At 49.7% G+C, this 13,815-nt stretch overlaps 1 protein-coding gene across 1 annotated transcript in view; it reads left to right on the forward strand.

Moving 5' to 3' along the window:
- Positions 1–3,946: 3,946 nt before the first annotated feature.
- Positions 3,947–13,815, forward strand: part of LOC133356390 (FYVE, RhoGEF and PH domain-containing protein 1-like) — a 118,425-nt gene continuing 108,556 nt past the window's right edge. The window contains exon 1 of the mRNA XM_061573888.1: positions 3,947–4,636. Coding sequence (XP_061429872.1) covers positions 4,519–4,636 — 118 coding nt within the window. The 5' untranslated portion in view covers positions 3,947–4,518. The remainder of the gene's footprint in view (positions 4,637–13,815) is intronic.

Consider the following 13,815-nt stretch of genomic DNA (forward strand, 5'->3'; position numbering starts at 1 on the left):
ATACACGGTGGGGTTTTCTCCGAGTTCTAGAATTTTCTTCTGCTTATCAGACACATCTTTAATTAAATTGGCACGAATATCCCAGGGCAGGACCCTCTTTAAAAATGTCATTGAGACTCAAGTGAGCCTTAACTGGAGTCATAGCAGGAATTGTTGTTATTTGCTTTCTGGCAGTTACCAGTTGCTCTCCTCTATAAAAACACAAGTTCCTGTCATATGAATGTGGAATTTCCACCACTGGCTCAGGGCCGCTGATGGCACGAACATTGCCCACAATGCAAGTGTGAATAAGGAGACACTGAGTTGTTTTACCTTTTTGAGACATCAGTGTAAATTCCACATTCGTATGGCAGGAGTTTTTTTTATCTTTACAAAGGACAGCTACTACCGACTTCCCACAAAACGATCCAAGTGGGGGCGAAAGATCACCCAGCGTTGTTATCGTGAGTGTAAAAAAAAACATACCTCTTTTAAAAAAAAAGGTCCCGGGTATGGTTTACAGCCCGTGTTGCCACTGGCAAGGGCTCGTGCATAACCTCTGGCGAGTTTTAAAACATCGCGCGTATTGTGTCCATGGGTGGGAACACGCAGACGAAACTCGGCTGTCTCGATCCACGCGAGCCCAGGGGGTTAAACGACCCGCTAAGAACAACGTCTGCCTTAATGACACGTTGTTTTGTTCCATTCTTACACGGGCGTGTTGTCTGTCTCTCTGGTTCAGGTCGAGCGGGGAGATCCGCCCCAGGTTTTCTAACCAATAAATGAATCCACGCATCTCTCCCCCCCACCCATCCCCCAGTAGAACGGGTCCAGTGGCATCCCGGCAGCAAGCACTTGGGCCTAACACATTCCTGCGGAGGGAGCTGGTAGGGACGTTGGGTTGCTCGGTCAATGGCCAGGGTCAACGGCGGCGTGGTGTATTCCGCAAATATGCCCGACTGCGAGGGCGGGCACGAGCCGGCGTGAGTAGGTTAAACGTTGAGTTTTATAAGGGCACCACGGAGTGACCAGATCCCACAAATGATGTCACGCACCTGGGGGGGGGGGGGGGGTCAGACATTTGTGACGATGTGTGACGAGGAGGGGGGGGGTGTTGAGAGATTGTGACGTCACATCAAAATGCGCAACTTTAAATAAATATATACAACACGTTCTACTTAATTAAATATACTTTTTTTTATAAATGTTTTCTCCTACAACATCAGAGTGCAGCGCCACATTAAACGCGCACTACAATGACAATCGTTTAAAGCGATTTGAAGCATGTTTTATATATTTTTGGGGGGGGGGGGGGGCAGAGCTTTGTCGCGCCATATTTGAGGGGGGGTCTGACTTTTTGTGAAGCCGTGTGACGAAGGGGGAGGGGTCAAAAATCGTCGCATGACGTCATTTATGTACGGCCCCTAACTGCTTGTTGTGTTTAGTTTGTTGTCCTTCCCCCGCACATCCAGTTAGTACGGTTGGCTACGAACGGTGCAATATAAGTTCAACAAAAACACAGACGACAAGTGTGGTAGAGCAAGCCCGACTCGGCCGATGGGACAATGTGTCGCATACATGTCTTGAAAGCAATGCTGCTGTGAAATCATGCACTTTCAGAACGCCGTGCGGCTCATGGGTTGTGTCGTGAATAATTATATTTTTTTGTAGTAACGTGGATAGACGGGTGCGTGAAGCAGACGTGCCCGTCCGCTTATTTATTTTGTTGTTTAAATTATCCACAACGACGCGAACGATTATTTTGAGTGTGATAACGAATGATCAAACGGCCACCGTGACTGACGCGGTTTTGTGGAGGCATTATTCAACGGAGGGCTGAAACACTGTTATTGTTTTAACATAACGCGCATGTGCAAAGCCATTGCTATGATGTGATTTGTCTGGGAGGTGTGTGGGTGGAGATGCTGCCATATTGTTATAGCCAGATTGTTATTTTTAACAGGAAAGTGCTGACTACGGAAACTGCAAGTTTAAGAGAGGCAATGTGGTCTCATGTTTCCACACAATATTCCACAGCCTCAGTATAAAGGCATGGCTTGGCAAAAGGTCAAATAATATATTTTTTCAACGTTACTTCTTCGTTTCTCTCCTCGAATTCGTCCGACACGATGCCGTATTCGTTCTAAAGTCAGCGCTTTAATGGGCGTCGCTTCGATTGCACGCACCGCTACAATTTTGTCACGGTGAATGTTCGTGAATGTTACTGCCGCAGTGGTGGCAGGAGGTCGTGGACTCGATTCCGTCCCTGTCGTATATGTGGTGTTTGCACGTTCTTCCCCTGGTCGCGTGGATCTTTCTCCGGGATTCTCCACTTTCGCACCCTCCACATTGGGAAACAACGTGCGTACAGATTGTTTGTCCGCTATAAATTGCCACGTTTTGATTATAGGCCACTTCAGAATCAGACAATGTATTTATACTGGAGGAATCGGATGAGCAATGAAGCATTTTTCACATATGTCCAGTAGATCTCCAGGAGATGTCCAGTAGATGTCCAGTAGAAGAACTATCATGAGCTAATAGCTCAGTTGGCTTTACCTGGTAAAATTTGAATAAAATTTAGTTTAGAGGTGTGATTAAATAAATATATAAATCTCCAACGTGTCACGGAATTGACCAACTCCCACCCACAGGAAGCCAGCCGGATTCTTATCCTTTGCCAGTGAACGCATTGACATTAATATTGAACGCTCGCATCGACATTAACCATAACCGCAACGGTAACAAGAGCAGACTGGCAGACCCCATGGAACGACGAGTTACGCAAGCGGGTTTTTGTTTTGTGTCGTTTCTGGCTGTTTACAGTCAAGAGATATGGACACACTCGGACACCTGCGTGTATGGCCCAATTTCTCATCGCACAATTCCCTGAAAGTGCCACGGGAAACCTTTTTTTAAATGTGATCGGGGGAAGCCTCCAATCTGAAGGATAATTTCTTCACCTCCCTCCACCCCTACAGCCCTCTAATCCCCTCCCCAGCTCCTTAGCAGATGGGAAGGCAACTCGACCAATCGTAGGCGTGTTCTGGTCTGTGTATAATGTACACAGACAAAGATCTCTCACCCCCCGTCTAGCCTGTACAGACGGTTGGGGCAAGTGCTGTTAGCGAGCAGCACCGATGAAGGCCGGGTCGGCACGTGAGGGGGTGGGTGGTCAGCACCACGCCCGGCCGCCTTTGTCTCCCCAGTGGCGGCATTTACACATCGCACCAGGTACTCATTTGAGGCTGAGTAGACTTAGGGGCGCCCAGGACCAAATTCAGATAATCGCCAATGGTGTTGGCCGTGAGCGGGAATCTAACTCGGGTCGGTACAAAGACAAAGATCCCCCGTGTAGCCTTAATAGACTACTGTGGCAAGATGCTGTTAGCGAGCACCTATGAAGGCCGACACGGCACACGAGGGGGGGGGGGGGGGTTAGGTGACCAGCACCGCACGTACGCATGCACAGCAGCAGCTCTGCTGCCTCCAACAGCTGTACATTCTTGACTTAAAGCTTTCGTCTCTGCAGGAATTCATATTCTTTGGGTCTTACGGTAAAGTCACGAAGATAGGTTCTTTATAAGCCACGTAAATAGGTTATTTGATAGGTTATTTTAATCTATCTACGTGACTTTACCGAACCTATCTACGTGACTTTAGCGAAAGACCCAACGAAGCTGTACATTCATTGCACAAATGAGTGGTGGGCTGAACTTTCCTAGACACCTCCCACTGAGAACATGAAACACACCCCCTGACTTGACACGCATATGCACCCCCCCTCCTCCCCATCTAAGGAATGATTTATTCCAGAAGCAGTCGTGCAGAGTCGCAGTCAACTCCATGCGGTCTAGCAAGCCTGCCTGAGCACCCTTTACAAGAGAAAGTGGATGGGCCGAGCTTGCCACTCTCTCTAGCAGAAGCCATCTGACTTGCATTATCTGTGCCAGACACACGAGGCTGAGTGACCCAGTCTCCAAACACACACACACATCGCACATCCTCTCTGTAACCCATATCCCTCCCACCCCAATCCCCGAGCCTTCCTCTAAGCCCTCCCTCCCTCCTCCTCCTCCCTCCGCCTCCTGCCAACAAACTACTCGCTCCTTTTGTGTCCACTGCCGTTGTACTGTATGTTTATTTTCCTCTCTCTCTCTCTCGCTCACTCACTCACTTCTCCCTGGCTTTCTCTCTCTAAGTGTAACTGTGGCACAGGGCAGGCGGCGGCGGGGGGGTGGGTGTCGTGCGACCCAAGTTTATATCCGCTGGGAGATGGAGATGCTGGACTTTTGCATCTCGCTGCTGCAGCAGCAGCAGCAGGGAGATCATGACACCAAACTTTAAAACAAAGGAAGGACTGCGCCGGACGAGGGGAAGATAAGAGGCATCCACCCCACCCTCCGCCGCACGCTGGAAGCTCACAGCATCGCGCACGAGATCGTCGCTGCTTGCGAGGAGCACAACGGCTGCTGGGGGACTTGTGCTCTTTGAGTCGCGCTCCGTCCTCGTTGAGCCGCTGCGGACGCGAGAGAGGCGATGCAGTCCGAGCCCGCGGCGGCGGCGCGGAGCCTGGCGATGAACGGGCGGGAGGACGTGAGCGTCTCTGCGAAGGGAAGGCGTCGGAGGCTTGCGCTCAGGAAGGAGTGCAACGGCGGTGAGTTCCAGTCGGGAAGACACGAGACCGAGCCGCCGCGCAGTTTGCCGGCGTGCCCTCTGTGGACGCGCGCGCGTGCGTGCGTTTTTACGCGTGAATTTCGGTGACCCGAGTTCGATTCCCAACAACGGTGACGATTATTTGAACCGGTGCCGGGCCTCTCCCCTGCGTCGACTCAGACTCAAATGAGTAGCTGGTTGCAGTGTGTACACATCGCCGCTGGGGAGACAAAGGCGGTGGTGCTGGCCACTCCTCGCGTGCCGTGCCGGCCTTCATAGGTGCTCGCTAACAGCACTTGCCCGTAACAGTCTGCTAATTCAATACGGGGACCTTTGTCTTTGTTTGTATACGTGTGGGGGAACTGTAGTTGTCGTGGTTAGCATGCGCTGATAGGAACCCCAGTGATCTGAGTTCGATTCTTGCTGATAAGTCGTCATCAGCGGTGAATATCCGAATTGGTCGTGGGCCACACCGAGGTCAACTCAGCCCTAAATGAGTACCTGGTATGGCGTGTAAACATCAGCTCTTTGGGGGTTGAGGCTGTCCACGCAGCCCATGCATGCTGTCTGCTGACCTTCAGTGGTTGCTCGCTAATGGCACTTGCCCCAACAACCTGAAGAGGTTTTGTGGGCGATATGAATCGTTGTATATACACGCGTGAAGCTGTGGAACCTTTGTCGTGTTCGTAGCTTTGTTTTCGCTTGGCATTTTTGGTTCGAGAGCAAGGGGCTCACAAGTGGATGAATTGTGAGTTAAAATCCTGGTTTTGGAGCAGATCGATCCAGATCACCACCGGAGATCGATTCCGGATTCAATAATAATAAAATATTGAGCAACTCTTTGCAAGTTGTGGGTGTGTGACTCTCAATGTCCATGACTGGTCACCACCATAGGAATCGGGGGGATTTTCACCACTGGCTTAGGACCAGATACGAACCTCCCTCCGAGTTCTGGTTTGAGCAGGTGAGACACTTTGCATTGTTTCCATGATCTGTGTGTGTAAATGTTGTTTGCTGCGAACTGCCACCACTCACGCCCGCTGTGCTCACGAGCCCTCTCTCTCTCTCTCTCCCTCTGTAAGCCGCTTGCTCAGCGCGTGTCTTTATGGTTCCTATTTATGCAGATACATGCAAATATCTTTGCATATGCAAATTGTGTTGTTGTACTGCCCGTGAAGTGAGCGTGTATTGCCCATCAATAGCCATTAATATGAATGCGCAAACAGACTCTGCATCCGAAGTCATAAATATGCTAATATCACACGAACACGAGATAAATGTACCCACAAGCGCATATAGAGAACACAACGATCCGTACAGACCCCTGCGCTGTTAGCGAACACCTATTACTGCCGACACGAAGTGAGTTCAACATTAATGCAAACATGAGCGAGGGGGTGTGGAGGTGGTGTGGCCAGAACCATTTCCTGGCCACCTTTGTCTCTCTCTAGGTCTGCTGATTTACACACCGCACGAGTGTCTCGTTTGAGACTGAGTGGACGGATCGCACTTGAGGTTTCAGGACACGTTGCGATATCACCGGTCACCGACGTTAGGAATTGAACTCCAGTTTCTCTCTGCGTTCGTAGGACATTGCGTGAAGCAGCTGCTGCACCACCGCTCCCCAGATCCACACACAAAAGACACAGCCGCACACGTTCCCCCTACTTCAAATCCGGTCCTTAATTATGGGCTTATATTCATCCCAGCTTTTGCTTTTGTGCGCCACCAATGAATGGAAATGGATAAGAAAATTCAAGTGCGTTATAGCATCTGCAGAATCCTACAAAGACGCATCTCGCCCCGTAGAGGCTTAACAGATATTTGGAGCAAGTGCGGTTAGTGAGCACCTATGAAGGCCGGAACGGCACACGAGGTGAGTGGGTGTCTGGCCCCACGCCTGACCGCTTTTGTCTCTCGAGTGGCGATGTGTAACACGCCGCACTAAGTACTCAGGCCGAGTCGACCTAGGGGACGCCCAGGACCGTTTCAGGTATTGGTCACCGGTGTTGGCCGCGAGCGGGAATCGAACTCGGGTCGCCGGGTTCGAAGCGCAGCGCGCTAACCGCTGCACTGTCGCTCACACACACAGGAACACACAGACACACACGATCATTATATGGCTCTTACAACGGCCTCATTAATCTCAGCTTGAGCTTTGCTTGCCGTGTTGTGCGACCACTGAAGACTTTAACGTTACGAGGGCAGAGCTTTCACTTTGCTCGGGGCTTGTTGTGCCGTCGCATGAGCTCACTTGTACTGTGGCGGGGCTTCTTCACACGAGGTCCCTTGTCTCTGCGAACTCTGCGTGCCGCAAGCACAAGCCTCGCCACTGTGTCGTGCCACTTGCACAGACCGCTGCTCACAACACTCAGCAGACAATTGCGCGTTGACACACGAGCACATGCACATACAGCACGCGCGGGTCACTCCGGTATTTTATTGTTTGTTTGTTCCCATTACACATTTAGAAACATGCGTTTGGATTATTGTGATCATTTTGCTGCTGTGACTGTCCACGTGATGAGCCACTTCGTTGACCTATCATTTGTGGCCAGGTCGCTTCTTCAAAATGAGCCGAACCGCTCAGTGGGCCTTACCTGGTTAGTTAAAGCGTGGATGAGTTGTATTTACACTATGCAACCTCATTTGCCAGTGGCAAAATATAGTAGTAGGTTTTTACCCTTTCAACTGGTACAAAAACTGACACCTTTATACAAGGCATCATGTTTGCAATAACCACAACACAAGCAGTCAAAATGCATTTTGACTGCTTGTGTTGTACCAGTGTGTTGTACCAGTTGAAAGGGTAAACACCTACTACTATGAGTTGTATTTGTTTATTGTTTAGTCTCCTATACTTTGCACTCCTATCGTGTTTTGTACTATTCTTGTAACCTTCTCACCTGCCCCGAATGGACATCTTTGAGCAAAAAGAACTACTGTATGTAGCTCATCGGACTCGTCCTGCAGTACAAATAAATATTGTGCTTCTGACGAGAGTATGGCTGTGGTCACGCCGAGGCTGCCTGCAAGTCTGTCTGTCCCTTGCGAAAGAGGATAATGAACCTCAATCGGATTGCACCTGGTTTAATAGTGCAGATTGGTTCATCGCGTTGCTCATCTTTTACAACACAACTACCAAATAACCACGCGCGCTGCCTCTTGCACGAGTCCAAACAACTTATGGGATCAAGATTAGCCTCCAGTATATGTTTAGTCTTACCCTGTAGACGGTTAAGGTGCGACGTGGCCAGCGTACACACCCGCCCACCTTTGTCTCCCCGATGCGTATGTTTGTGGACACAGCAGGAGGTCATTATTTCAGGTTGAGTGTAGCAGTTACAAACAAAGACAAAGACCCCCCGTATAGCCTTAACAGAATGATGGGGCAAATGCTGTTAGCGAGCACCTATGAAGGACGGCACAGCACACGAGGGGGTGGATGGCCAGCACCACGCCTGACCGCTTTTGTCTCCCCAGTGGCGATGTTTACACATCGCACCAGGTACTAATTTGAGGCTGAGTCGACCTAGGGGAGGCCCAGAACCAGTTCAGATAATCATCACTGGTGCTGGCCGTGAGCGGGAATCGAACTCGGGTGGTTCGGCTTCGTACCGCAGCGCGCTAACCGCTACACTACCATGCACACAGGCACGTATGAAGCAAGCGTGCACACACAAAGCACAATTGGATTAAACAGGATGCAGCGATGGAAGGGATGCCACCTTTCCAACAGCCCAATCCCCCAAGACGTATTCTCAGCCAGCCTAAGTCTCTCAAAACTGTAATACAGTTCGACTCAATACCGCTGACCAGGTCTCGGTACGAGTCAATAACTGCCACCCGAAACACAGATGCCAATTCCCGGAGAGGTGGCAACCCCTCATCACTGGCATAGGTGGCAGGGTGACCACGTGGTACGGACACCTGTGCTTCACAGAATGAAGGACCTGGGTTAAATTCCCACCTCAGATGCCTTGCTGTGTGGAGTTTGTACGTCCACCCATGCAGAACAGGGGGAGGATGTGAAAATTATCCAGCGAGTTTATCTGGTTTCCTCCCAAATAGCTGAACAAATCAACAGCATACGACGTCATTGGTGTTTACCAACAATCCGAATATGACCTGCATCTTAATGAATGGGGATGACAGAGCAGCAACATCGCCCCCTACTGGGAAAACAAAAAGCTTGACAGGACCCCCCTGAAAAAAATCAGATATGATGTGCCACTGGTTTTCTCTGTGGATGGGAAGTGAACCTAAAGCACATGTGCAGTGCAGTGCGTCAACCACTCCGCAACGATTCCCACTCACCCCTGACACAAAGACAAATATGCCCCGTGTAGCCTTTAGCATATTCTAGGGGCAAGTGCTGTTCGTGAACACGTATGAATGCTGGTACGGCACACGAGGGGTGGTAGATGGCCAGCACCACGCCCAGCCGCTTTTGTCTTCCCAGTACTCATCGGAGGTGCGGTGGTGATGCTTACACACAGCCCCCGTGTAGTGATTTACTGCTGAGTCGACCTAGGGGAGGCCCAGGGCCGGTTTAAATAAACTGTTGTTGGTCTCGTTAGTTGCGCAGGGCGATATCCAACTACGCCACCGCTCCCAACTGCGGGAGGCAAGCACGTGCCCCGGACACGTACACATCCACATTGTTTATAGATTTGCATAAGCATTGTGCGTCCTGCACTCATAAACACCCCGTGTTTATGAGGGCTAGACTTGATGTTTAAAAATGCTCGAAGCTCGGCTCAGCATGCGGATGTGTGTGTGTACACGTGCATATACGCACGCTCTGAATTGTACAAAGTCTAGACGCTGTGCGGCAAAGACAAAGACCCCCCCCCCCTTCCCCCCCGTGTAGCCTTTAACATTGTTGGGGCAAGTGCAAGTGCTGTTAGCGAGCACCTATGAAGACCGGCATGGCATACGAGGGGGCTGGGCGGCCAGCCACCACGCCCGGCCGCCTTTGTCTCCCGAGTGGCGATGTTAGCACACCGCACCGGGTACTCATTTGAGGCTGAGTTGACATGAGGGTGGCCCAGGACCGGTTCAGATAATCGTCACTGGTGTTGGTGGACGTGAGCCGGAATCGAACTCGGCTCGCCGGGTTCTTAGCGCAGTGTGCTCATCCGTTACACTAGCGCTGTGTGGCACCACCGCACACACAGACAAAGATCCCCCGTATAGCCTTAACAGACTGTAGGGGCAAGTGCTGTTAGCGAGCACCTATGAAGGCCGGAACGGTACACGAGGGGGTGGGTGGCCAGCACCACGCCCGACCGCCTTTGTCTCCCCAGTGGCGATGTTTACACACCGCACCAGGTACTCATTTAAGGCTGAGTCGACCTAGGGGAGGCCCAGGACCGGTTCAGATAATCGTCACTGGTGTTAGCCGTGAGCACAGACACACACACAGACACACACACACACACGTGGTAATCTTCTCTCGTATGGCTGATGTAGATTCAGAGAAACAACTACGATAATCAGAGTAACACATGACACGTGGTTATGAGAACGAGGGCTCTATTACAAAATCACTTTCAGACCAGCAACATAAAGCATGCTCATAGGTTAGGTCCCAATTACGTAAAAAAAAAGTTTGCAGCCAGAGTTATAGCTTCTTAACTTGGACCTAATTCCTTAGGAAGTTAATGTATTGAAGCCACGTCTTTAGAGTCGTGCAGTTGAAATGATTCACGGGGCTCTGTGCGGGCCATCAGAGCTAAATCGCAGTCTGAGTGGGCTTGGCATGCTTGTGTAAGCAGCGATGAAAGAGATGACTATGAAAGAGATGATGACGATCAGGTTTCATCATCCGATATATGATGAAATGTCATTACAGTATACTGCGTAATCTAGTCCATGCTCATTCGATCCGTGCACTCGGCAGAATTCAAACTCACTCTTGCTCAAAGTCCAGGGAAGGTTTATTTCTCATGGCGGGCGTGGGATGAACCCTTATCAAGCAAGCGGCGCTGCTTGCTACGTGTGTGCCTTGCTGCGTGTGTGCCTTGGCTGCTTGTCAGCCCGTGGTACTCGCAGTACAACGTGTCTACGGCTCGCGGAGTACGGGCGTAACGTAACCACGAGGGTGGCGCGTGTCGCAGGATGTTTCGTTACGAATGCTCGCATCTGATACGTTTATTTGCGTGTCTTTCAGCACTCATCTTTCGCATGTATATATATCTGTGTCTATAAATGGGTAGCGGTTAGCGCGCTGTGCTGCAAACCTGGCGACACGTGTCCGATTCCCGCTCACGGCGAATACCAGTCACGATTCTCTGAACCGGTCCTGGGCCTCCCCTAGGTCGACTCAGCCTCAAATAAGTACATGATGCGGTGTATAGAAGCATCGTCGCTAGGGAGACAAAGGCGGCCGGGTGTGATGCTGGCCACCCACCCCCTCATGTGCTGTGCCGGCCTTCATAGGTGCCCGCTCGCAGCACTTGCCCCAACAGTCTGTTCAGGCTATACGAAGCGTCTTTGTCTTTGTATATTTATGTTAACATATATCCACGTATTGCTCGCACGTGTTTATTCACAACATCCGGCAAGGTGACACTGTGGTCAGAGCACTTGACCCAGAGTTGGAAGGTTTTGCGAGTTCAAATACCGTTTGGGGATGAGTGTGTGTTCAACCCCCGTGATCTCTCCGGCGTCAATGAAATGGGTTTGCATTTGTGTGCGGGATGTCAACAGTGGTTGGTTGTCATTTGGATATACGGGCACCCACCATAGGAATGGGGAATTTCCACCATTGTCACCGAATGGAGACGAATGGCCACCCAAAAGACATGTCTCTCCACGAAGGGCAATTGTCTCAGCTCAGCGCAGGAGTGCACGGCCCTGGTAATTGTCTGCATATGGACATTGCGGGTAAATGTTTCCTAAAGCCCTGCATGCAGTGGGCCTGTACACACGAGAAATTATCTCGCTATTTACAGCCAGGCAAATGAGCAGACTTTTATAATGTCTCTCCCCACCCGTCATCCCCCCCATCCCCCCCCCCCCCCAGCATGCACCCAGTCCATTACCTCGAGGCCATAGTTGAATTAAAACCCGAGAACCCCGACTGTGTCCAGATGGGAGTGGGAGAAATGGCACCGCGGGATTTGTGATATTGGAACGGAAGATGTTTCAACAGCGCATCATGTTATTTAGCAAACCGTACCTGCCTCTAGCAGGACACGGGCGATGACATTGGGAAGTTACATCAAACCGAGCGGATGAGTGGAAGGATGCCAATAAGTGTTGGACGATCAATCATTAATTTGTGACGTCATGTTAATTGAGTACGAAAGAAACAATTGAATTGGCCGGGTGGCTAGGCTGGTTGGCTAGGCTGGGTGGCTCAGAGGTGGAGCGAGTGCCTCCGTTTTGGAAGGTTGCAAGTTAAAATCATAAGTGGGTTTTGATTCAGCTCATCATCCCACTGGTGTCCATAAAATAGTACCACTTTGTAGAGAAGTCAATAGTCATTGTGCTTTGGATAAACTCGGACCCCGCCATAGGAATGTGTAATTTCCATAACAAACAGGGGATTCATTCCTCAATGCTCAAGTGAGAAACGCTCACGTTGACTTTTTTTACATTAGCACAGAATACGAAACAATTATAAATGCATCTTAATTTGCAGTCAACCCACTAAATTCAGGATGCAACCACCTACAGGGCCTGTAGACGGGAGTATGGCAAGTAGGTTGTGGATAGACTATCGTGTTTATATTACCGGCGTTTGAGAGTTGTATCCCTTTTGCATGTGTTGATTTTTTTTCTCATGACATTTTTACGGGAGGGAGGAAGAGTTACTTCATCCCTCGCGTAAAAATAAATCAGATTTGGCCAAACAAAAGCACAAGTGACCACTTCAAAGAAAACTCACCTGAAAAAAAAGCCTTTGAAATTCAGCGAGGCGTTTCTGTGTTAGGGAATAATTATCAACACAGACACACGAGGGCTTAAAGGTCTATGGGTTCCTTAATTATAATTTCCTGTGGGGTTTATTGCACTGTTCTAAGTACTATGAAGCAGGAAACTCGAGTTGGTTTCCAGACCGTGGCGAACGCGAGCGGGGAGTGACATCGGAACAGGTTTTGGGTTTCCTCTTCCCACTCACCAAGTCGCACTCACCAGCATGATGATATATGGTCAATTTTAGCAGGTAAGGGCCACTGAGCTATTTAGCATCTTTCGATTTTAAAGCTTTCGTGACTGCCTGGATTCATATTCTTGGTTGTTTCGGTAAAGTCACGTAGAATGGAAATAATAAAATAATAAAAATAAAACATAATAAGATCAAATTCTCACGACGTTTCGGCCACAACGCAAGCAGCCGTCCTCAGGTGAAGAACAGGGCTGTCGGAAAGACAGTATCCTAATGAGTCATCTTTCTGACAGCCCTGTTCTTCACCTGAGGACGGCTGTTTGCGTTGTGGCCAAAACGTCGTGAGAATTTGATCTTATTACGTTTCATTTTTATTATTTTATTATTTCCCTTCTATGTGACTTTACCAAAAGAACCAAGAATATTTAGCATCTATTTCAGAAGTGACCTGGCCAAAAAATGATAGCTCAACTAAGTGGCTTATGCGGAAATGTCCTGCAGAAAATAATCTAAACACGCGTTGATTCTAATTGTGGAGGGAAAAACCGAAGGACCCGGATAAAAATCCACGCGACCACGGGGAGAGAGACACGCAAACTCCAGATGTATATGCATCAGAGTCGGGATTGAACCCACGACCTCCTGCATACGATATAGACACACGGGGGCATAAGGTCTTTGGCTTCCTTAATTATCATTTCCTGTGTGGTTAGTGCACTGTGCTATGCAGCATGAAGCAGGCGAGCCGAGTTCGATTCCCGACCGTGGCTAACATGAGTGGTGAGTGACATCGGAACTGGTTTTGATCACGAAGCCGCACTAACCAGGGTGATAAATTCTGGCCAATTTTAGCAGGTAAGGCTTACTGAGCTATACAGCTCTTTTTCAGAAGCGAACTGGCCACAAAGGATAGCTCAACGATCTGCATGACCAACAGGACGCGGGGAGGCGTTCATCCGTCTGTGGCTTTACAAAGGAAGTGATTTAGCGTAATTAATACGGCTTTATAATAACCCATCGGTGAACCAAGTGTGGCATACACCACACGGATTTCTTGCCAG

Source organism: Lethenteron reissneri, chromosome 54 (assembly GCF_015708825.2).
Source record: "Lethenteron reissneri isolate LAM-NWPU_2019-01 chromosome 54, ASM1570882v1, whole genome shotgun sequence".
Taxonomy (NCBI): Eukaryota; Metazoa; Chordata; class Hyperoartia; order Petromyzontiformes; family Petromyzontidae; genus Lethenteron; species Lethenteron reissneri.